Source organism: Paramisgurnus dabryanus, chromosome 8, assembly GCF_030506205.2.
Source record: "Paramisgurnus dabryanus chromosome 8, PD_genome_1.1, whole genome shotgun sequence".
Classification (NCBI taxonomy): domain Eukaryota; kingdom Metazoa; phylum Chordata; class Actinopteri; order Cypriniformes; family Cobitidae; genus Paramisgurnus; species Paramisgurnus dabryanus.
Genome location: NC_133344.1, coordinates 21,246,786 through 21,272,882, shown reverse-complemented (window position 1 = coordinate 21,272,882; position 26,097 = coordinate 21,246,786). Strand labels below are relative to the sequence as shown.

At 37.1% G+C, this 26,097-nt stretch overlaps 2 protein-coding genes across 4 annotated transcripts; one reads left to right on the top strand and one right to left on the bottom strand.

Moving 5' to 3' along the window:
- Nucleotides 1-930: 930 nt before the first annotated feature.
- Nucleotides 931-12,589, bottom strand: tsku (tsukushi small leucine rich proteoglycan homolog (Xenopus laevis)). 3 transcript variants are annotated; one of them, XM_065280932.2, is made up of 3 exons: nucleotides 12,343-12,589; nucleotides 11,973-12,080; nucleotides 931-2,837 (listed from the first exon to the last, which is right to left on the bottom strand). In XM_065280932.2, the coding sequence occupies exon 3, from the start codon at nucleotides 2,829-2,831 to the stop codon at nucleotides 1,788-1,790; it is 1,044 nt and encodes a 347-aa protein (XP_065137004.1). In that variant the 5' UTR covers nucleotides 2,832-2,837; nucleotides 11,973-12,080; nucleotides 12,343-12,589; the 3' UTR covers nucleotides 931-1,787. The 3 variants fall into 3 exon arrangements, with proteins under 3 accessions (XP_065137004.1, XP_065137002.1, XP_065137003.1); XM_065280930.2 differs by lacking the exon at nucleotides 11,973-12,080 and having other exon boundaries at nucleotides 12,343-12,588; XM_065280931.1 differs by lacking the exons at nucleotides 11,973-12,080; nucleotides 12,343-12,589 and adding an exon at nucleotides 5,287-5,420.
- Nucleotides 12,590-15,899: 3,310 nt separating this feature from the next.
- gucy2f (guanylate cyclase 2F, retinal) lies at nucleotides 15,900-23,961 on the top strand. The gene is made up of 18 exons (XM_065280134.2): nucleotides 15,900-16,644; nucleotides 16,853-17,154; nucleotides 17,238-17,592; nucleotides 17,904-17,988; nucleotides 18,083-18,179; nucleotides 18,272-18,400; nucleotides 18,487-18,567; nucleotides 18,658-18,834; nucleotides 19,713-19,869; nucleotides 19,966-20,115; nucleotides 20,201-20,349; nucleotides 21,821-21,984; nucleotides 22,267-22,459; nucleotides 22,532-22,706; nucleotides 22,816-22,914; nucleotides 22,996-23,090; nucleotides 23,183-23,268; nucleotides 23,809-23,961. Exons 1-18 carry the CDS (start codon nucleotides 15,900-15,902, stop codon nucleotides 23,891-23,893), a joined length of 3,324 nt encoding a protein of 1,107 aa, XP_065136206.1. The 3' UTR covers nucleotides 23,894-23,961.
- Nucleotides 23,962-26,097: the final 2,136 nt, after the last annotated feature.

Here is a 26,097-nt window from a genome sequence, read left to right as displayed (position 1 = left end):
TGCAACTCTCAACTCAGTCTCCTGAGCTATAAAAGAATAAGAGCAAGACACTTTTCCTGTGAAAAGTGATGGAGTGAAAGTTTAGCCGTTAAGTAAACCTTTTTTACAGCTTTTTGTTGAAAAGAAGTGGGGGATGTGTCGCTGGGATTAGTCTACTTGAATTTCAAAGAGCAGGATCTTGGCTATAATTCGGAGCTGCTATATGTATGATTTTTTTTCTGTGGGCCTACAAGACGAATGTGAAGAGCCTGTCTAAACGATGACATGCTAAAGTCTCATCGGTTTCTGAAAGTGGGACACCACTTCAGCCATGAAGTCTTTTGTCCTCATGCCGAAAACATCTGTTCATGGTTAATCTCCGCTAATGCCTCATACTCGAGCCTGTGGTGTGTGATTGATCATATTCTGAACAACGTGTGAGACCAAACATTGGCTGTATTTCTCATAAACAATGAGCGTCCGGCAGAGGAGAACAGCATTTATCATCAAAGCCCGTGAAACACTTTCTTAACTTTGGATATTTTAAAGAGCACCTATTGTCTGATTCACGATTTTACATTTCCTTTGGTGTGTACATGTTAACAATATGCAAAAGGTACATAACCCAAATTAAACAATGATGTGAGTTATCGTCTCCAACGTAAAAAAAAGTCCTAGGAGGGAAAAACCCTTGGGAGATAGACAGGGAGAGAGAAACAAAATCTTATTAGTGTAGGGGCCGTTCACATGTAATGCAACTGTCACACAGTGATGTGGTTTAAAACAGCTTGGTTCCAGACAGGCTAACTATTGCGGCATAAGTATGTTACGTATAACGCATAACGTTGTTTTTTAGCAATGAAATCCAAATACTTTCGGCAAAAGTTGCATTTAGAAAGATTAAACAATGACTTAATGTTTGATTGAAAAGCACAAAAATACAAACATGTGTAAAGTTAATTATTTATTAAGAGAGTAAAACTTTGTACAAATATAAAACATTTCCAACATGATGAACAACCATCATGATTTCTTTTTAAATCACCTCACGAGAACATTAAAAGTGCATAATTTTAGCGTCTTTCTAAACATCTGTGATGAAACAATAAAGTGATGCAAAATTATATTTCCCAGTCACATATTTTATAAATCACGTTTTATGGTTCAATATTAAAAAATACATTTTTTCTGGTGAACTAAATACAGTTACGGTAAAAAAATGTTTTGTTTTAGTTTATTCAAATGGCTAAACTAAATGTCCATGTATTGCATGTTAAACTGGCCAATTAAAGTTAAACTTATACCAAAATATTCACCAGTCATGAAGGCTCACTATAAATCATTCTGTAACTTAATACCCTTAAAATCACACATTGATATTGCCTGATAGATGTTAAAATATTAACCTCATTAAAAGTAAAGTTCCAGAACATAGCATAGAGCACATTATCAGTTGTGCTACATCACTAAATGAATGTATATATTTGTAATGCACAGATTTGAAACAGCTACTTTGGTTTGCAACATCTTTAAGTACAAACATACAATCCACTTAATCCAAAATGAGAACACAAGACACAGTAAATATCTCAAAAGTGACTTATTAATACAAGCACAACAGAACTGGAATCTAAAGTGCATGGGTTTGTAAAATATACTTTGTGTTTTGGAATGCAACGAACACACGTGTAAAATATTGGACCTTATGTAAAAGTATGTGCAAGAACAATGCAATGTAGAAAAAATAAAATCTTGCATAGTACAATTAAGGCACAAAGGTAAAATAGTTCATTTATGTCTTTCCTGGCTCATAAGATCATACCTGCAGAATCACAGGTAAGTATATCGTTGTGTTTGCCCTGTCCTATCTGTCTATGAAACTGTCCTTGCTTATGTGTCATCCAGCAATGCACATCTGGCCCTAAAGTTATACTTTTTATACTTGGCATTTGAGTAAGAACAGTCCTTGACAAAGGGGTGACAGCAGTATTGGACAAATTTAGCTCTTGCAATGAAACAAGGCCAGTGAATACATCTGAGCCCAATGACTTGAGTTGGCTGTTGCTTGAAAGATCTAAGACCTGTAGGTTCTTCAGGCCCTTAAACGCACCTGCTTGTATCACTTTGAGTTCAGGCAAGCCGCTAAGCGACAGGTAAATGAGTTCGGTCAGTGATTCAAATGCTCCTGCGCCAATACTGGAAATGAGATTGCCATCCAGGTTGAGATACTGGAGAGGAACTCCTTTCAGCATTGGTACGGTTCTCAATCTGTTTCCTGCGAGCATCAGACTCTTGATGTACAGTGGATGGCTAGGTGTTTTCCTAGATATGGAGGTGAGAAGGTTTTTGGATAGGTCCACCATGATTGGCATGTCCTGTATCCTGGTGGTGAAGAGATCCAAGTTGAAGTCCTTGAATCGGTTTTCACTCAGGTCCACCTCGACCAGAGGCACACCAGCGAGGCAGCTATCGCTGAGACTCTCAAGAGCGTTCTTGCTCAGATCTAAGCTCTCCAAGTAACGAAGCTTAAGGAACGCTTTGGGATTGATGTAACTTATGAGATTGTTGCTTAGGTCCAGGCTAACCAATGTAGTGTAGCCTGGTCCAGAGAGCATGGAGTCTGTGATGGAGCTGATGGAGTTTAAGGAGAGGTCGAGATGGGAGGTGTCCAGAGGGATGGGGACCGGAGCGGCTGCGGGGCCGATCCCACTGCAGTCCACCTTGGTCAGGCTGAAACTGTCGAAGAGACCGTAGCTCTCCACTTCACATCGACATTTAGGATGGCAGTTCTTCACCCCTCCCACAACAGCCAGACCGAGCACAGAGAAGATGAGACACAGTAATGGCGCCATGGTAAGCTACAACAAAACACACAGATAGAAATGTAAAAAAACGGTAGTTGTACAATCAATCACAATGAACTGGATTGCAACAAAATAAAATTTGTGCATTATATAAATGCCCTTTCTAAAAATGTGATTTTAACATTTACCACCACAGAGAGGACCAATCTCATGAGAATGAATAAATATACGTGTTTAAGGGTCTTGTTATTGTCAAACACTGAACCATGACCTACATAAGGGGCCTTTGAGAGGGTTGTATGAAAAGATTAGCAGTCACTCATTACATATGTTAACACTGTACATATGTAACCAATCATTTACAGTTGCACGCATCAATTTTCTATTTATTAATTATTTTGGAAATTCCAGAACACACCCAAGACCCAAAATACATAATTATTTTTACTAAAACTTGCACTACAACATTACATAAAGGCATGAAAGGAATGTTTGCTGGTCAACAGTGAAGGTAAGGCATCTTTTACAGAGATTGCAGAAATCCAGATTTTTCCATTGTATAGTCGTACCACACAGGTTGGGTCGGGTCAGTTTACTTTTGGGGGCTTTTCCACTGGGTACAATATGTAGTACCCGATACTCTTTTTAGTACCACATGGTTGGGGTTCCAAGCGAGCTGGGCTGATACTAAAACGTGAAGTGAAAACACTAGATCACTGATTGGTCTGAATTGTCACTACCAGCATCATTGCTAAAACTGCGTCATTAGCTTTACCTTCGTGCTTGCACAGTCTCGAGCAAACCTGTTGTCATCTGTGCTTTGCTGTAAGTTGCCAAACTCCCTTTTAGAGATCCACGATTATAAACACGATTTTGCCTAGCTTTCGGTGAAATACAGCTCTGTGTAGCAAATGGTGCTCCATCTGAAAGCAGGTTTACTACTAATCACCAAACACGCACGAGAATCGCGGACGATTTTTTTTTCGCCTGTTCTACTCCCTTTTAGCGGTCAAAAACATCCACAGGCTGAGAATCTGCCACGCGCACGTCCGCATGTCTGCGCAACATTTTTGCAAATTAGCGGACGCCACTAGCCTGATGTTGTCATACTCAATTCGTCCATTTCGTTGTAAACAGATTGAACACACGCGCTCTTTGGTGACGTGGTTGATACGTTACTGTTGATCATCTGTCCATCATCGTATAAAGCCCGCCCTCACAATTCGTCGGCCAGTTTTGGGACTCGCATAGTAGCTTCTCAACGGTGAAACGCCAGACCGATCTTCCAGTTTCTCTAAATGTTGTGGGCGGGGCTAAGATCGGCTGGCACCCAGGCTAGGACGTCACAGGTGTTTGTACAGAAACTGTCATGTGAGACAGTCGAAGTGATAAACATGATGTGCAAACATCCATTTGTGGTGGTAAATTTGAATAAATTAATGTATGGGAAACACTGCACGCTCCCACTTTTTGTATGACGTCACAGCAGCACAAATATAACGACACGCCTTTAATCCCTGCCACTATGAAGTGATATTAAACTCCATGGAAAAGCTAACCAAGCCAAATTAAGGTGAGCTGACACGACCAGACCCGTGGGGTACTCTCTATGCAATGGAAAAGCGCCAATATTTATCTCTAAGTGGTGTAGAGTAACAAACATGCCTCATTAGTTAAATCAACAATGCTTCCAGGATGTTCTTAGAGTTATGTTTATGGAGACAACAACAGGAATGCCACGTATTTGTCTATCCATTATCCAAGCAAACTCCTCTGCTAGCCCAACCTTCCCAGTGCAACATAATGCAAAAAAATGCAATACTGTACAATATGCTTAAAATTAGAGTTCATGCTTAACCGAAGGTAAGGATTTATGACCGATTGATAATATCAGTTAAAAGAAAAAAATATTTGTTAATGCATGGTGTGTGTCGAAACATGCCTACAGACATTTCACCACTTTTCTATCCTTAATTTGTGAAAGGCCTGTAAATCAATCATTCATTTGTATGAGAAATCATTTGAACTTCAAATGTGTCCGTGCACGACTGCACAGAAAAGTGCATGTGCGCAAGATGACACGGTCCATCTCAGTCTCACCTTCAATGATCATCTGTGTCCAAAACCCCACCATAAACTCTCTTTTTGCACAAAGTCTGCCCTTTTTGGATATTAATCCTCTGGACTGATCACATGCTTTGTGATAATGTAATGTTGCATGAAAATTTTATAGTATAAATAAAATGTTTGTATTTACCGTGTCACAGACTACTGTCAACTGTATTTTTACAATTTAATATTAAAATCTTATTAGTTAATGGTTAATGTTTTTGTTAATAAGCTGCAGTTGTCAGTCGGAAAAATTGAAATTGAACATCCCTACTTAAAATACATTCTTTTATATTTGAACTTAATTTCTTAACAACTTTATATATTTAAAAAAAGACAAAACAGATTAAACCATAGTACACATTACAGAGATAAATAACAGAAAATTGCTTACATGTTATCATTAAGTACACCGAGGATCTTACAGTCAGACAGAATGAAGACGCTCTCTCCAGCTCAACTATATCAATCTTATTTTGTTCTTCTGCAAATGAACCACCCAAGCATGTGCTGTTTGTTTAACTAAATGACCTGAACTTAAACCTCTTACAACATTGGACCTCTGTGTGCAAACAATGCCACTGAGTTTGGCCATGGGTTAACCTGATTACAAAGCAGGTTAAAAGAGACTGGGTTCAGTCAGTGTTTATTAGCATGAGGTAGCAAAAACCTGAACACAGAAGAACTTGTTTATTTAAAATGACTTCAGGTCTTATTTATTCACCTTCAAGTAGTTTTTGTCTGGAATTTAGTCTTGGAATTATGTCTGAATTTAGGAGTGTCAGTAATACAAATGTTATATAACGGGACGTGTATAAACACATGTGCTTAGAGTTACATTGCAGAATGCCACTGATCAGTTGATTTACTTTTTAAGAGTCTAATGCATGTTTAAACATGGATATAAAGAATGTTATTACTAAATTATTTAGACTTGTTTTATCAGGCATATTAATTTTTTCTGTTTTGGTGGAGTGACAGAGAGAAGTCAGGCTCGACTCTTTTCTCAGGACACAAGGAGCAGTAGCCAAAGACATTAGGTCATTTTAAGAGAAATGTCTCAGGCTGTTTATTTTAACAAGCCTTGCAAAAATCACTTTTAAACCAAACTGCCATGTTTTCCCCTCATTCTCATACTAACATAATATTGAAGTTAAAGGTTTTATACAATCATTAGGCTAATTAGTTAAGAGATTAGATATGCTATCTTAATGCGTCAATCACTAACAATAAAAATTAACAGATTTTGGAGTCACAAGAATAAAAGGCATGCCAATTAAACTGAATAAAAGATTACCGTGATATTGTACATTTGACGGTTATCTGTTAATATGCTTCAAATTAAAAACACATTAATTATGACATTGAGGACATCTAAATTATATATGAGGTGTTTAGATGAAAAAGCCTCTTACTGTAAGTGCCTCTGATATGTTTTTGTTGGTATTTAACAAATTTGCTGCAAAACCCTTTAAGCGCATTTCTTAAAAAGTCTCCAGTCACAGTCCTTTGGATGGGTAAGAACTCATGCATGCACATCGTAATTCATTCTTTTCTTTTCCATGCACTTAGAGGACTTTGCTGAAAAATCATTGTGGAGTTTAACGGATTCGGATAACAAACCAGTATTTCTAAACAGCCTGAGGCTGGGATTAGAAGAATTTGAGGCAAAAGTATTTAACAAACATATAGTACATGCCGAGACAATTTGGTTCATATCATTATTTCATTTTTGACGGAGGTGACATTTATTGGCTTTTGCATCTGAGCTCTTTATACAGTATGGGCCCCATTTTAACGATCTAAGCCCATGGTCTAAAGCGCATGGCACACGGTCTAAATGGGCGTGTCCGAATCCACTTTTGCTAATTTAACGACGGGAAAAATGGTTTGTGTGCCGAGCACACGGTCGAAAAGGGTTGGTCATATTCTCCTAATGAGTAATGGGTGTGTTTTGGGCGTAACGTGCAATAAACCAATGAGAGTCTCAGCTCTCATCCCCTTTAAAAGCCAGTTGCGCTGGCGCTATATCTAATCCCTATTTAGATGACGGACTTTGTAAACTGAAAAACTAAGCGGAGGAAGAAGATTCCCAGTTTAAGATTAATGTTAAATAGTTGTGTTGTTTTTCAGTTGTATTGAAATTGTTATTTTTTGGATTATATCCTTTAAAACCTGTTTTCTTTTAGTCATGAAAGTAAAAATAGCAGGCTTTTAATTGCTGTAAATTTATGGCTATCCAATATCATCAAAAAATAATTTACAAAAATGTCAGAAAAGGTTTGTACTGTAAAAATACTTTATTTGTAACAAACAGGAGATAAAGAATTTACACACATGCAGAAAGCCGTTTTAGCACCTGAACAGCGTCATGATTTTTTTTAAGCATTACTTAAAAATGTTTCTCATCTCACCATATCCACAGGTACAGAGTCATCATATATAATAAATCCGTGGGGTAGCATTAAAAAAAACATTTAAAAATAGATGCATTTGTTTAAAGCAAAGCATTCATTTACTTAACAGGCTGCAGGTGAAGCAGCTCTTTTTGTCTTCTAACGTCTCATATTCGAGCCTCATTTATGTCCAAGAGACTCAATAATAATCTTTTACATTTGAATGCTTTACTTTTTCATATTTAAAAGCTTTTTTGTGCTGCTGCGCATCCATGTATGTGATAAGCAAACCAGCGTTGTCGTCTCGTTTCTAAGCGCAACTTTCTAACGCACTCATTAAATAACAAAAACACTACTGCGCCATAGACTTTAGACCAGGTTTTAGTTGGTCAATGGCGTAGTCTATTTTAGTGGCCTCAAAATAGCAACATGCAAACAATGCACCTGAACACACCTCGTTTTCAAAAATGGGCACAAATGCATTTGCTATTTAAACAACGTAGCGCTAAACATGAAAATGATCATTGCGCTGGGTTGAAACTAGCAAAAGACACTTGTGTCGCGCATTGCGCCGGGTGTATGATAGAGCCCTTTATCTCTCTACGGTTAGTACTATTGATTGTGTGGTCGCTTAAACTGTGTAAAATGTTGTTTCCTTGTGCCATGTATATGTGTCACTAGCTACGTTTACATCCAACAAATAATCCGTTTGTTATCATATTGATGTCTCAATCGTATTGAAAAGCCTTCACGTAAACACCTTAATCAGATGCAAATTTCGATTGTATTGAAAGGGGTGGTGTAGTCCGATCTGTGCACAGACCAGCTGAGAAAAGTATGCATGTAACGTGTGAATCCTAGTATTTTCTCAATCGGATGCAAAAATACCTTGTGCACATGCGCAAAACATTTGTGCTCAAATCTTATATACCTCATATTTATGCATCACATGATTTTCGTTACAGACACATGCAATAGCAAGGCATTGCATTAGGCATTATTAAAGTAATGGGTTCATGCAACTGTTTCAGCAGTAACAATATTAACAATAGAGCCCGACCGATATGGATTTTTTGGGGCCGATGCCGATATTAACTCGAAAAGAGCTGATTTATAAGCCGATATTTAGATTTTTAAAATAAACTGGATATTAGACCCATTTCCTATAAACTGCACTTACACAACATTCAATAGCAAAATATCTGCCTGTTCTATGTATGTGGGCTGTATAAACCATTTTCCAGAAGGGATAATGTTAAAAAAGCCTTAGATTACAGCCTCAATGACTAAACAATTACACATCAAAAGTATATATTTTTAATGTGGTAATTACTTCCAGTTGAAGCTGGTTTTAACAGTGTGTGTACTGTAAATAAATTATAATACAAGTCCCCTCTGGTTTAATCATTTCTGACGCACCTACTGTAGTTACCGCAAACTACACTACATTTGTTCTTACAGACACATTCAAAACAGACCCGTATATCTTCTCCCCTTCTCTTTGTGCAGTCTGAATAAAAACATTTGCAGTTAACAGGTCATGTGTAAACAGAACCTTTCCGGTAAATCAGTGCTCCCAATTTACTAGTAAGACCGGTTGTAAGATTGAAAGTAATTTACTGGTAAGTGCTGTGTGTGAACGAAAAATATAGGATTACCGGCTTTAAGAACGGACGACGTCAGACCGCGCTGACAGCTTCGGGCCAATGAGAACGTTTTTAAACAGATGACGCGTTTACCCCTGAACTGTTTGCGGACATTTCCACACACACGCTGCTTAAAAGTCGAGCACACCTGAAGCTGACATCCGCATTTCTTTACCAAAGTTGTTTAAAACAGCTTACCATCTATTTGCCAAACTGCCGACGTCCTTAGCACATTCTCTGTGGAAGCCCCGTTTGACGCCGCCAAACGCAATGTTGTTTGGTCATGAGCAACTTTGCAACCGCCAGCGTTTGCCACAGATGTGAAAACAACAAAATATGTACCGTGGATAATAAGTTATAACCTGCCATTGTTTACAAATACGACACTGAGCTCGCCGGCCACGCGCCACAGGTAACCTCTGCTTTTCCTCTGGGTTTACATGCCGGGTGTAATGCTCTGCAATCTGCTTGGCTGATAGCTTTCTTCTGTAGTGGATTTCTGGCACTGTTGTCAACTAAAGGGCGATTTATAGTCGTGCGTAGGTCCTACGGCGTAGCAGCGACGGCGTAGGTTTCGCGTCGGTTTTCATTTATACTTGTGCGTCGCCATCCGCGTCGACGTGCAAACACACGCGAAACCGCTGGTTGGCAGTAATCACGCGTGTAACCACAGTACCGTCACATAAGAAGAAGCTAAGCAAGTTAACCCACAAACGAAGAAGAAATAGCAACTTGTTGTTTATAATTTGAGAAGACCAGCAATGATGGCAGTAAATAAACAGGGACTTATGTTTCAGTTTGAGTTAAATCACTCCTCAACTTGGCTCATCTTTGTTTTCACCGTCTCAAACGGAAATACAGATGACGCAGTTTTTTTACCTGACGGGAGGGGTTCTGGTGGACCAATCACAGCGCTTACGGTCCGCGTAGAGCCGACGCGCTGTTAGAAATTTTGTGAGGTGCGCGTCAGGCTACGTAGAGCTACACACAGGCTACGGATAGCCTACGCCGTAGCTACGCCGTAGGACCTACACACGACTATAAATCGCCCTTGAGGAGTTGCAGACCTCCCACTGGTGGGCAAACTATGCAACACTCATAACATAAGTGAAGCATGAGAGACTGTTTCTCATGTTTTATCGGCTGTTTTAAACGCCGATGCCGATATAAATGCAATTAGCTCATATCGGCCGATATATCGGTCGGGCTCTAATAAACAAGCGGCTTTCGTGGTCATCACGGAACTTTCGGTAAACTCCGCGAAGAATAAATAACCACAAAGTCCTTTTAAAGTAGTTAATTTATATAACAAGCAAAATAGATTACATAGGAACGCAAAACATTTGCTATTTTCGACGAGGTATTTGTTTAAGAGATCAGTTTCAGCAACTAGTCAGACCATTAAACAAACAGAAACCGGAAGTAAAGCTCGGACCATACGCTTATCGCGTCACCGCACGTGCACCTGATGAAACGGTCTATAGGCCTTCTGTACATTCTGCAGCATTCATGTGTACTTTCATAACATTAGGCTACATGAAGCAAAAAATAGCATTTGTGCCTTTTAAAAACTGTGTTTTCATTGCCTATATCTGAAAACTTCTTAAGAACAACTTTTTCCACTTTAGCTTTGTAGATTTATCCAGAGGTAAAGCGTGAACTTCATGAGAGATGAACGCTGTGCGCTGGGAAGCATTGCAAAGCCCACAGATTTTTAGTCCTCTGAGCCTCCGCGGGTTGTTTTTTTCTGCGCGTTAAAAATGAAAGGATTTCGTTTGGGCTATGAATAGTCATTGGGATGCTTTTGGGCTAGTTTTGAATGTCCATTGGGATGGTTTTGATACGCAAAGCTGGCAACCCTGATTGTGCGCTTGCGTAGACATTTGGTTTGGATTATGTAGAATGTACATGTAAACTAAAATTTTAATCAGATTGTAATGTTTAGGGTGCAGGTAAACTGTATTGTCGTAACCTTCAATCTGATTAAATTCAATCGGATTGACAAAATTTTGTGAACTTAGACATTGTGCTGGTGGGAACATCTCATTTCTTTGTGTATAAAAAGATTCAGAGGAATGACAGTAAAGTGTGAACCTGGTTCTCTCCAGGTGTTGTTTACCTCTCACAGTTAACTCTCTTCCTAACACAGCTAAATTATGAGTGGAATGTATTTGAAGGGAAATTACGGTCCCAGCTTAACACCTATACATTTAAACCATTTAGCCTACCTTTCTACCCAAATGTGGGAAAGTGCACACTCTCCTAATTTAATTACTGTCTGTGGGATCTGTTGACACTGATCTGAGAACAGTCAAGCTGTCTGGAGTGTGATTTAACTTTAATCTGCATTGAGGCAAATGGTCCAGGATCAGAATACAGAACATATGAAACTTTCACAGAGCACAGCTGACATAACGATCAAAAATAGCTCGCCGCAAGAGAACTGAAGTCAGTTTTTAACCAATTTAATTAGCATACATCATAATCCAATAAAACTGAAAGTATGCAGGACTTTAAAGCGGAGTCAGATTTAATGAAAGCATAAAGTACAGACTACAACAGCTCAGTAAAACAACTTGTGTAACATTTCTTGCTCCCATGCAGGTTTCTTTGAGATGCAAATTTCAAAACCTCACAAATCTGGTCCTTATCTTCTCAATCATGACATGTAAGAAACATGCACGAAAGCATTTAACAAAGAACATAGACTACAGTAACATTTTCTGGGTGTTAACCACAGTACAGCTGACAAGCCTGACATAGTAAGACATTACCACACACTAAACGTTACCGCCCAAAATAACTAAAACAGCTTTTATATGACATGATTTCAAATAAAAAAAGGATTTCATTACCTTAGTCAAAACAAATATAATCAACATTGAACAGCTTTCATAACGAAATATAATATTTACACTGTTACAGTTGCACAGCATCCGCTGAACGGGACTGAAATGCAATGCAATTAGCTGATGTTTTGTAATAGAAACGTTCATTTTAAAATCCAAACTTAACCCAAAATCTAGTGATGTCCCTACCTAGACAGCATTTGGTGTACCAGAGGTGCGAACATTTAATGGCTGAAGATGTTGTTAGGTTGAGGAATACACACGATCTCTACTTTGATGATTTCACCCACATCTAAACTTAAATATAAACACAAACAAACTTTGTAACAACTTTAACGTCGGTTTAACGAGCTTGACACTCCACCACAAACCACGACTGAATGTTACTTTTTTTTAACGGTTACTTTCTGCATGTCTTATCGAGCATAAGATTCGCGAAAGATTGGAGAAAGAATTCATTATGTTCCCGTCAAGTAAAACAAACAAGATACGAGCCCCCAAAAGTAAATCACATTTCTGACATGCAGGACAAAACTTTTTTCTGTTTCGTGAAACTTACCATGTGCAGTGAGTCCACTCGAGGCTGACACGTCTATTGAAAAGCTTTTACTTTTCAAGGCCAACATCTGAAAAAGCTTTTGGTTTAGACATCGCCACATTCAAAGTACTTTGTAGTACAGCGCACGAGCACATTTGTGGGATTGTTTGGTTTGTGTCTTTCTATCTGGTAAATCAATCGGGAACAAACTCGCGGCTGAAGATGAAGCAACAAAACGCCGCACGCACGCATATACGAACACAGCCACGGGCACGGCTGATAATAATCCGCGCCCACAAGCGTCCAGACGAGTTCAGCTCCCATATATCACCCTCTAGTGGCCAATATAAACCACAAAACAATCACAATCACAGATTTATACGTTTTAGCGGTCATAATTTAACTATCAGTCAAATCAATCAGAAAATGAGAATAATTGTTGATATATTTATATTGTCATCATAAATAACATCAATGTATATACCTATTTATTCTGCGACCGAATAAAAACCGGATTAAACACAATTTGTAATAATTGTGTATACTAATCAAAATCCTAGTTTTATTTATTCTCCATATGTGTAAAAATTAGAAAAAAATAAATAACAAAGTAGAATAAAAATGAAACTAAAACAAAAAAAATAGATTTATATATATTTATAAATATAATTCGATTTATTTATAGACGTTTCTTGTTGAGTTTTATGACACATAACACTATTTTGTGAAAATATACAATAATAATAATATATATAAAATCTAAACATTTTGTCACTTGGATGGTAACCTTTATCATTGGAAGGTCCCGTACCATTTAGATACAGTTATGTACCTTTGATGTAGGAATGTGGACCCTGTTAGTACAGTGGTGTACTTTTTAAAGCGGTTCTGCCCCAGTGAGAGATTTTTTCCCTTCAGTTCAGTACAAATAACCTTAAGTTTAAAGGGTGCAGAGCTTTTAAACACACTAGATGGCAGTACAATAAAACTAAAATGTTAGGAGACAGAGCAGTCTATATATTTTGAAATAAAAGGTTTTTTTAAATCGTCAATGTAATTGTATCAACCACCTATAAAACTCCATATACATATATATGACACGTTTGGTTCCGAAACTCTGTTTTTAAATCATTATTATGTTATCATGTTTTTATTGTGTTTTATTGTGCTACTAGCTGTATTTTTTTGTTATGAAGGTTTAATTAAAAACAAACAAACTGCAGTTTTATTGATTGATATTAACTGGAATGCACAATCAAAAAAACGAGATTTTTTTTTTTACAAATTTTAAAGATGGTGTTTTAGAATTTTTTTTTAAATCTCGTTTTGGAACCAAAGTCTTAAGTCTATATCTACACACAAATAAATAAATAAATACATTTAAATAAATAAGGTTTACAAGTCATTTTAACTTACTGTTATTTAAATTGACTAGAGAAAAGTTGTTATAACTACAGATGAGTTGTTATAACTTATAATAACAACAATGTATATATACTTATTCTCATTCTCCATACCAAGTGACACTGTTTCCATTAAAAAATCTAAAAGTACTACCCTTATAGAGTTCACACCCTCTGTTTCTTTCGGGTAGAGGTGTCAAGAAAGGTGTAACATTTAAGAAGCTCAGAGGCTTATTGGATATGGGTCATCACAAATGAACAATGCACTCTCTCACTATCTCTCTCTCTCTCGCTCTCTCTGCCTCCCACCCCCACCTCTCCCACAGTCTCACCGCATCAAATTCGTTGCAGTAACCTCTAGTCAAAAGTGCATAGGTCTATAAAGACTTGGGCATTAAGCAAATCAAAAATCCCAAAAGTTAAACAATAAACCAGAAAGTAGGCATACAGGCTAATAAAAAGTTACGGCTTTAATGTTCAACAAGGTATATTTTGCAAGTTTCCATTATGTGTTAAGAGCTTTAAAACGATATTTTTTTTTTTTGAAGTATACACATTGTGCTCATGGCCCAAATGAGTTCGAAGAGCACCTCAGACGTGTTCTTAAAAACACAAGGTTTAACTGACGCACGCAAATGTGAGAGAGCTCTTGGGATCGTCCAAGGGAGCGCCCTTCGTTAACTTTAATTATTCCCAATACACCTTGCGCAAATTCAATTGAAGCGGGCCTATTACAACTACACAACACAGAAGCTTAATTACACCACATGCTCTCACGTACAATGGGTTTCCATGGCAAGATAAAAGACTTTGCTCAAACTTAAATATTAAAGTTAAATACGTGTTATTAATGTAAAAATGGCAAACTACGGTTGTTTTGTGGTTGGTAAATAAAAACATATTAATTATGATGTGAATTGAATTCAGGTAAATTACAGCACATTATGAAATTAAGATGACTGTTAAAAACTGTTTACCTTAATTTACCTTACAACATAATTGTTATTAAAATTATAAGAGGCTATTTAGAAATAAACATCGCAAATGTTTGGAATAAATGAGTCGCCAAAATTACAATGTGACGTTACATTTTATTTATTTTTATTTATTATTAAGTTTTTTTTAACATCAGATTGTTACAGCAGTGTGTCATGTGCAACAGCACACCATAATGCACATTAAATATATTTTATATTGCTTTTATTTATCTTTTTAAAAAAAACCTGATTGCATGACAACCTCAGTGAGTAAAGGTGGATCTGAAGCGTTAACGTATGTCTGCAATCCTCTTATTTTGTCCCTGACCAAGTATGGATTAGATTCATCCGCGGGTCACTTTCAAAGGACTCTGATTGAATAGAGAAAGATCTAGGCCTGTGGATATTTTGCAAGAGGATTATAAAATATTTGACTTTTTTTGTTATGATTTAATGATGTTCAAACTTTTCAAGACAACCAGGAACTGTGATATAACGGGAATAAGATAACACTGAACTCTATAGAACACCACATTTTTCAAACAGTTTGAGATGTTGTTGATGATGAAGTGTGAATTGTGAAGACGCAGAAAGATAACGCGGGATTGATGACTGCAGACATTACGCTGCTCTCCAGGGTGCTGAAGTTGAAGTCTCTCAACTCCACTGGCGAGCATCATCAAACTGTTGTTTGTGAACTGAGATATCGGATTCACTCACATTTATTTGTGCTATCAAAGAACGATTGATGTCAAATAAACATCGTAAAAGATGCAGATGTAACTCTTTCAAGGATTTTACGCGCAGCCAGTTAAACCACTCTACGAAAGATACACACTGGAGGAAATATTGTGGAAATGTTTTTATGCATCCAGTGACAGAAAGTAATGGTAAGTTCAATGTAAATGTAATTGTATTTTTATTAATATGTATTAGTTTGCTAGTACACTAACATAATTACTAAAATGCATATTTGTAGTTTTAAATGTTGAATTTCCAGTGCTTGGAAACCTAACTTATTAAGCTATGATCATTTGTGTTATATGTAACTTATATAACAACAATGTAAATGAATGACTTTCTCTTAATAAAGGGTCAAAATAAAATCTTTTTGAGATTTCCAGTTATCCCTTTCTTTTTCAGTTTCCAGGTGTCTCCTGTAACATCCATCTCTCATAACGGCTCCTAAAGGAGGACAATGCAACATATTCACCTCCCATTCGGAGGTTCTGTATGGGAGTTATTGAGTTACCATTGCTGCCCCATCCTCAGAAACAGACACAGCCTCTCAACCCTCCCATTTTACAGCATTCAACTATGGATTATTCTTGGCATTTTGTCATTTCCATGCTGTGTTCAGTGTCAGATTTTCAAAGTGGGAGTCTTAGGGCCTTGGAACTGTGACCCTTATTTCGCAAAAGCAATACCTGCTGTTGCATCCAGACTGGCTGTTGGTCGCATCAACGAGGATTTTAGTTTAGACCTGGGCTGTACAATGGACTTTGTAATCCTTCAAGAGCCATGTGAAACATCGAAAGCATTGACTTCGTTCATACAATATGAGAACATAGCGGATGCATTTGTAGGCCCTACAAATCCAGGATACTGCAACGCAGCATCTCTTATGGCCAAGAATTGGGACAAAGCTATATTTTCATGGGCGTGCATTAACTACGAGTTAGACCGGGTCGAGGGCTACCCAACATTTGCACGTACTTTACCATCTCCGACCCGGGTGCTATTTAATGTTCTCAAGTATTTCAGATGGGCTAACGTGGCCATTGTGTCTTCTAATGAGGATATGTGGATTGACACTGCCACCAAAGTGGCCAATGCCCTCAGAAACCAAAGGCTTCCTGTTGGCATTGTTACTTCCATAGGGAATAACGACACCATGATGGAGAACACATTGTTGAGCATCCAAAACGCAGGACAGATTAAAGGTAGATAAGAATTTTTGCAATGTCCATATAAACATACATTTACATAATTTCTAATGAATTGAATGTATCCATTATTGTACATTTGCTGTACACCAGCACTACATGTATGACTACTATGTGGGTATAGCATTATTTTCACTGCATAGCCTTAATAGTATTTTTAAATATAATACAATATAAACATTTAAAGCATTCACGTGTGTTTCAGTGATCATTATGTGCATGCACTCAGTGCTCATTGGAGGTGAGCAACAAGCATCTTTCCTGATGAAGGCGTATGATATGGGGCTGACAAATGGACGCTATGTGTTCCTACCATACGACACTCTCCTGTACAGCCTGCCGTACACCAACACCACCTATTTCCCATTACAAAACAACACCAAACTACGCAAAGCCTATGATGCTGTTCTCACCGTTACCGTTGAGTCGGAGTTGATGTCGTTCAACGAAGCGTTCAATATGGCCAAAATGCTCGGAGAACTAATAGTGTCTCAGGAGCCCCAACAGGTGTGGAGTGTAATGCACCTGCAATTTGCATGAAATGTAGCCAGAACCTTTTATAGAAAACTTAATTAAGTTCTACGTTTCAGGTCTCTCCACTTTTTGGTACCATCTACAACAGTTTGTACCTCATTGCCAAGTCCATGCACAATGCCAGAAGAGCAGGTAAGTGGCTGTCTGGGAGCAACCTGGCCTTCTTCACAAAGAACATCACGTTTACTGGGTTCAATCAAAACATCCGTGTTGATGCCCAAGGAAACGGGCAGACCAGCTATGTTATTTTGGACACTGATGGGTGGGGAGCTCAGCTTTATCGCAGCTTTCAAGTGGACCTGACTACAGACATGGTCCTGTTTGCCGGCACGTCCATACATTTTCCTGGAGGATCCCCGCCTCCTTCAGATTCTAGCTGCTGGTTTGACCCCAATACTATCTGCACAGGAGGTAGGCTATAAGAAGTTTACACAAAATCAACTTTTTATAGTAGCGTTCAATGAGATATTTGCCCTATAATGGCTTGATTTTTTAAAACAAGATAAAACTGTATTGTAATTGACCCTTGCATCTCTTTGGCTGCCTGCTGAAGTGCCAATATAATCCATGCATCATCTTAATTTCCTAAATAAAATACAATATATATCTATGTGTATAAAAGTTATATTAAATTATTAACACAATAATAATTCAGCCTAATGCACAATAATAATTGTATAAAACGTGTATTTGCTTGCTAAATATTTTGTTTTGTGTTCTAGGTGTGGAAATAATATATGTCGTCATAGCTTTTGTCATTGTATTAACTTTAGTTCTCGGTTCTGTTGGCCTAACTTTGTTTGTAAGGTAACTTTGCTGTTTTCTTATCTTGATCCGTTTTAATTTTATGTGGCATTTATAACAAATGTGAGTTATGTGTGCTATTGATTGTTCTTTATAGGAGGCGAATCCAACAAATCCAGCTGATTAAAGGACCCAACCGAATCTTGCTTACACTTGATGACCTAACCTTCATCAACCCTCAACTGAGCAAGAGGGTCTGCTTCTCTCCATCTGCCTTCTTGTGCATGCCTTAAAAAGTGAATTATTTTATACCTTCATTCATTAACAAATCATAATTTTCTCACAGAAAATCACCCTGGAGGATCTAAGCGATTCAAAAAGTTACATGGATGAGAAAAGCACAGGGGGTCGCTCTCGGTCTCTCAACAGTATGGCAACAGCAACACATGAAAATTCAAATGTGGCCGTCTATGAGGTGACCTTGCGTGTCATGCAATATAAGTTGTTGAACACATCATGGTTTCAACTTGCTGCAGTTGTAATTCCTTTGAATTCCTGCAGGGGGATTGGGTTTGGCTTAAAAAATTTAAGGAGGGACATTTCAAGGAGGTCAAACAAAGCACCACTAAGATATTTACCAAGGTATTACTGCACATTTACGATACAATTTAAACCCTATGAACAACTCAGTGTGATGTTTGAGTTACAGATCCTGTCCTATTATATTCCTAGATGAAGGACCTACGAAATGAAAATGTGAATCCGTTTTTGGGGTTCTTCACCGATTGTGAGATGTTTGCCATCGTCACTGAACACTGCTCTCGGGGAAGTCTACACGATCTTCTTCGCAATGAAGACGTCAAACTGGACTGGATGTTTAAATCTTCATTAGTTTTGGATCTTATTAAGGTATTTTATATGACTGGTGGTTATTTAAAGCTATCAATGGATTATTTTAATGTTTTATGATGAACACTGTGAAAATATGAATGTTTAAACCTAACAGTTAACTTAACTCAAACCATTTAAGTAAACCGGTTGCATTAGGCCATTTAAGTTTTAAAACACATACATTTAATTACTGTAAACTTGAGTCATGTGCAATTATGCATGTTTAAGTAGTGCGAACTTTTGGTTTAAGTTCACAGTACTCAAATGTATGTGTTTTAAAACTAATGCAACCGGTTTACTTAAATGGTTTGAGTTGAGGTAACTTTTAGGGTTTACAGTGTACTGGGATCTCCATCAACACATAGAGATAATTTTTAAAGGGGACATATCATAAAAATCTGACTTTTCCATGCTATAATTGGGTCCCCAGTGCTTCTATCAACTTAGAAAATGTGTAAAAGATCAACCCAGTACCTTAGTTTTGGTAAACTATTCTCTGCAAGCATGTGAAATAGGTCATTAAAAATCTGGATCCCTTTATGATGTCAGAAGGGGATAATGCTGCCTCTTAATCTGCACTATCCAACCACAGCACTGCAATTTAGTGCAGAGATCAGCTCATTTGCATTTAAAAGGACACAACCAAAAACGACACATTTTGCTCACATATATACAAAGTGCCAATATGAACATGTTATAAAAATATCTATATGGTATTTTAAGCTAAAACTTCACATACATACTCTGGGGACACCAAAGATTTATTTATTATTGTTAAAAAGTTTTGTGAAATGTCCACTTTAAAAGCCTCCTTGCACCATTTCTACATATTTTTGCAGTATGTGTCTGTCGATGCTGACATGTCAACCCAATGGTTTCTGGTTCTCAACCTTTAGGGCATGAAATATCTTCACCACAGGGATTTTCCTCATGGGCACCTGAAATCTCGTAACTGTGTAGTAGATGGACGCTTTGTTCTAAAGATCACAGATTATGGTTACAATGAGATCCTTGAGACGCAGAAAGCTCCAAAAGAAAATCCACCACCAGAGGGTAATTGCATCCTTTAAAAATCTTCCACTTAAATTGCAAATCTTTTTTCAATTATTATTATTATTATTGTTATAAAAAAAACTTTTTGTCCATCAGATCTCTTCTGGACAGCCCCTGAACTTCTTAGAGATCTTGAAAATCCACGAAAAGGAACGTATAAAGGAGATGTGTATAGCTTTTCAATAATACTTCAAGAAGTCGTCGTCAGAGGAGGTCCCTACTGCATGCTCGGCTTGTCTCCTGAAGGTTGGTCGTATGTTTTGTAGACCAATACCCAAAAAACCTTGCAAGTCAATATAGGATAATTTATCTTATTCATTGCAATTAACAGAAATAATAAGGAAGGTGAAGAAACCTCCACCTATGTGCAGGCCTACCGTAGCTCCAGATCAAGCTCCACTGGAATGCATCCAGCTGATGAAACAGTGCTGGGGTGAACAACCTGACAGAAGACCTTCATTTGATGAGATCTTTGATCAGGTGGGCTTTCAGTACTTTGGTTTACACAATTTGTATTTACTCGCTATTTTATCCATACATCATTTTCTACAGCTTTTAAAAGTAAATTTAAGATGGATTCTAAATAAGTGTTTCTTAACCAGATTTTCAAGGGGCCTTATGATGACTTAAAATTAGACTAAAAAAACATTAAAATAAAAATAAATGCATTAAAATAAGATAAAACATCCCGTAATTAATATATTTCTTACTGTTTGGTTATTTTTGTAATGAATATACATCTATCTAATCATGCCAAGCCGGTTGCAACCCTATGACAGGGGTCTCCAAGATTTTTGTGAGCAAGGGCTAACACAATGGATAAAAATTGATATCTGGAGGGCTACTTTTTATATATAGTCTCTAAACCTTTTTGTTTTACCTATTGATTTAATTTAATTTTAATTATGTTTTATCATTATTTAAAATGTTAACATACACAAAAAGGAGCCAAGCTAATATAAAATTTGTAATAAATAAATATTAAAATTAAGACTATATGCTTTTGCGGGCAACTCACAGAATCCATGTGGGCAATTTGGGCAACCACTATTGAGTAGAAATAGAATGAGTGTGGGGGGCTTTAAATATTGCTTTGAGTAATGGGGGCCTTGAAGTGAAAAAGGTTAAGAACAACTGTTCTAGATGTTTTGCAACATATCCATCATAATATATGTTGTAACCTAGTGGCAAATGGGCGAAAGTGCAAATATGACTGAATGAAACCTAAAATGGCTGACAGAAGGACAGACATACCAAACACTTCTGTTATGTGTTTTTTTAACTCCTTCTATAAAAGAAAAGACCCATCAGAAAAAAGAGATTGGCAAACTAAAGATTCAAGCACTATCAAAAATAAAGCTACAAAGCTGTCACTGGGGCTGTACCCTTTAAAAAAAGGTCCTAATATGAACCATTTGGGTACCAATATGTATTCTTGAACTGCCAATATGTACCTTTTAAGTACTAATATGCATTTTTGGGTACAAATGTGTACCTTTTTGAATTGGGTACTGTCACAGTGACAACTTCGTACCGTTATTTCTATATTTTATTGTTGTATATTCCCATCAAAACTGTGACATTACCCTTAAAAAAGTCTATTTTTGTACACATAGACTTGGTACCTTTACCAAAGGTATAAATATCTGTACCTAAATGGTATATATTAGGACCTTTATAAGAGGTACAGTGACACCTTTTGTTCCTTTTTCTTTGGGGTTAATTTGCATAATGATATTGATACCTTGAATGGAATGTGCATTGCTTTGGATGCCAAATTCATGTCCACTAAGTTGTTAGATATTAGGCATCATCACTTTCTGACAACAAATACTATATAGCTTACTTTGTAGTACAGTGAGGACGTAAGAGCATGTGATGTGCTTAACATGAAATTAGATCTAAATTGTTTCACATTTAACGATAATGCTTTTCATATTTCTGTACTCAGTTCAAACTCATCAACAAGGGCAAAAAGACCAATATCATTGACTCAATGCTGCGTATGCTGGAGCAGTACTCCTCTAACCTGGAGGATCTGATTAGGGAAAGAACGGAGGAGCTGGAGGTGGAGAAGCAGAGGACAGAGAAGCTTCTAGCTGAAATGCTTCCTCCGTGAGTTCATACACACATACTTATTGCTTGAACATCAATTGTAGCTTCATTTTTATCCATCTGTCAATGCCTATTGACTTTGGAAATTGAGTTTTCTTATCATCCAATCTTTATGACCAAGAGGAATGATGTATAAGGACCATAATGTGTCCTACTTGGGTCAGTTATGGCATACAGGTGTCACACCATAAGGATGTTTTGCAGCAATCTTTAAGGAATGCATGTAGATGACGTGTTATTGCATGTTGCTGCTATGGTATATAAAACTAATTTATTTGGCAGTTCTGTGGCAGAAGCTTTGAAAACCGGTGTTTCCGTCGAGCCAGAGTATTTTGATCAGGTCACCATCTACTTCAGTGACATTGTGGGCTTCACCACCATCTCATCCCTTAGCGATCCAATCGAAGTTGTAGACCTGCTTAATGATCTGTACACTCTATTTGACGCTGTGCTGGGAAACCATGATGTCTACAAGGTAAGCTTGAATGTCTTAATTAAAAAACTGTATAGATTTCTATGAGAAACTATGTAACACTCTTCATTATAGGTCGAAACAATTGGAGATGCCTACATGGTGGCTTCGGGGCTGCCGAAGAGGAATGGCAACAAACATGCGGCAGAGATTGCAAACATGTCCTTGAACATTCTCAGCTCGGTGGGATCCTTCAAGATGCGGCACATGCCGGAAGTACCGGTCAGGATACGGATCGGCGTTCATTCCGGTAATCATTTACTCATCTGTTATCATCTGATGTTATTGTAAGTCTAAAAGATGTAATGCATCACTTATGCCTTTACTTTTTTCATAAATCATATTTCCTCTCTATTTAGGGTCATGTGTTGCTGGGGTCGTGGGTTTAACTATGCCTCGATACTGCCTTTTTGGAGATACAGTCAACACAGCCTCTCGTATGGAATCTACAGGGTTGCGTATGTTCATGTCTCTTTTTTTTTTGTGCTGTGATGAAATGAGAAGATCTGTCAATGAATTTATGGTAGATTTTCCTTCAGCTTACAGAATTCATGTGAACATTAGTACAGTGAATATTCTTCGGTCATTGAACGATGGGTACAAAATAGAAGTTAGAGGAAAGACTGAGCTGAAGGTACCTACATGAATGCTTGCTTTATGGATAATAACCATCCAACATTTAATTAAATGAACTGATTTACTGTTATATTTTGTTTGGGTTTTTAGGGTAAAGGTATAGAAGAAACTTACTGGCTTGTTGGAAAATCTAATTTCACAAAGCCTTTGCCAAAACCACCAGAGATGAAACCAGGGTGAGATTTTCATAATTCGTGTCATTTTTGTTAACTGATGTATTAAACCACAAACCATGCCGTCAATTTATAATGTTGCACTTTATTTTAAAGGACCAATTACTATTTTACAATGTTATATAATAGCTTTTAGATTAATTCTCATTGCTTAGATTAATTCTCTATGTACATATAAATGGGATCCATTATTTATGTATTGGGATAATTGGATTTATGCATCAGGGAAGACAACCATGGTTTGAGTCCTGAGGACATTGAGGATTACAAGAGAAGGAAAGCTGAGAAAAAAGCATAGCCACATGCAAGGAGGTAGCAGGTTGCATATTGTGTTGTTTTTATGTAGTTAGGTGTATTTTGTGTGGTTGTGCAGTGGTGTTTTTCATACATTGTGTTGTGCTGGGTGCTTTTCCAAATTTGCATGTTAATTTGTTCATATGTACTGTATGCATATGTTTGTGCATACATTTGAACACGCATGGCTTCCTTTCTTTTTGCATTTGTAAAAGTTCAAAATAATTTATATTTTTTTTTTACTTTCAGAGATAACTGGAAAGACATGGTGACAGAGGAAATCAAGTCAATATTCCGCAAGGCCAACAGGCAGGTGGACAAGCCCAAAATTTGAGAAGCAAAAAGAAAAATGACCAAGAAGAAACCACACAAAGGACATTACAAGCATGTGTGTATCGCTGCAGCTTACTTGCAGACTTGTTTAATGAGATTGTTGGCGTCTGTATAATCCGACTCTGCCTAGCACAGCAGAAACAACAGCGCTAATGAAATAGCAGCTGAGGAACGGGTTGTCAGTGAAAGTGTCATTTTTTCCCAGGGTCCGAATCTGTCCCACCTGCTCTGTTTCGGCTACAATGAAGTGGCCCTGTGTGCATCCGATACCGAAGGTGTTTTTACATTTTGTGTTTTTCACACGTTACTTCTTAAAGATGTTTTTTAATTGATTTACTTTAATCTAGTCTGACCAAAAAGCAGGAGGATAGTGACATAATCAGATTTGGGTTAATGGACATCTGTTGCAAAGACCAAATGCAATATTCTAGTGATGTGAAGGCCAAATTGACTGAAGCTGGTTGATTTGCAAGCAATTACTAAAGTGAGCCTATGGTAATTTATTGTTTGATAAAATGGACTGAAATATGTGATAATTTATGCTGAGTCTGATAAGTTGCTATTTTGCAAATTGAAATGCAGTAATTCTGTGAATTCTATAGATTTATGCAAAATATATTTATATATGCAGAAGTATCCTTTATTTTAGTTGTACCTTGCTATACTATAGATTTACATCACAAATTAAAACTTGATATCTGCTTTTCATGGACATATATTTTTATTTTCAGTATCTTTCACAGGTTACTTACCTGTTTGTTAAATGGTCCTATCTGTCTCAAATAAAGCACATATGTTGTGTATAAATGGGATTATATTAAAGGTCCAGTTCTTGCTGTGTTTATGAAGCTTTGATTGTGTTTACAGTGCGCAATATAGCATGTTCATGTTTCACGTGTAAAAAAAGCATTATTTTCCACACAATTTACAGTACTTATCTCTATAGTGCTGTTTTCACTGTCCTCAAAACAGGCTGATGTCTTCCTTGTTATAAGTCCCTCCTTCAGAAATACGTAACAAGTTCTGATTGTGTAGTTTGTTTAGTGTGTTGTAATTCGAAAGCAGCTTAGCTTGCCGTTAGCTTAGCTGGCGATTCCTGTGGGCGGAGTTTAGTAAAAAAAACTGTTCTACTGACTGACATCATTAAAGCAGGAAGTAGGACTGTTATCCAAACTGGCCGTTTGCGGTTTTGAAAGGTGAATTCTGTTAAAGAAAATATATCGCCTGCAGTGAACTTTGAGCTTTATCATTTTTTTACAGGTATGCTATTACAGCAACATTACAAACTAACTAGGGTTTAAAAAATGGGATCAGGAAGAACGTGACCTTTAAATATGTAAGCTGTGTTTACATCTGACTGCCTTACATAAGTTGTTCAAAATAACACTTTATGCATTTTAAGTTTAGCAAACGTATTAATCGAAAGCACAGACTTATAAATAAATAAATGGTAATAATATTTATTTTTTACTATCTCATTTCCCCTCAATATTGATAGCATTTGCATGACAGTACACTATAAATTCTTTCAACCTAGCGCTGGGTAAAAAAGGGACAAACTCAACCTGTTCAGTTGTAACTTAACATATGCTGAAAATGCTATGTTTTTGGGTCAAATATAAACTCTTTCTGGGTAAATTTAACCAAATGCATCTTAATATTTTCTAATACACTAAATGCAACAAAATTGTTTTTGTTATTATAGTAAAATTTGCCATTGTAATTGATTTATAATGAGAGCAATAATGTGATGCTTTAACAATTCTTTGTAAAAAAGTGAACTAAATTATGGACAGTATTGTTACCACAAGATGGCACTATTATAAAGGTTTTGCACTTATGGTCTTACAAAAGCAATTGTACTATAGCCTAATGCAGTACTCTTTTAATACTCTTTAATTTCTGAATTTCAAATTATGTGTAGCCCAAGTTTTCATGTTGGATTATCCTGACAAAGTTTCGGCCCTGATCCGCTGTCCGGACAAATCTCATATCTGCTCATTGACTGTGTTTTTTTTACCTTCTTCTGATTTTCCCATCACCATGTGAGCCCTTGACTCCAGCCTCTAATCCCTCCATTGTATACTTCCACAAAGCTCACTGGCCCATTCGATTTGATGACACTTACAATTCTTCACATTTTAGGGGTTTATGGTACCGTAAAGACAGTGTGGGGTCTGGAAAATCTGTGTCTTTTAACAGGTA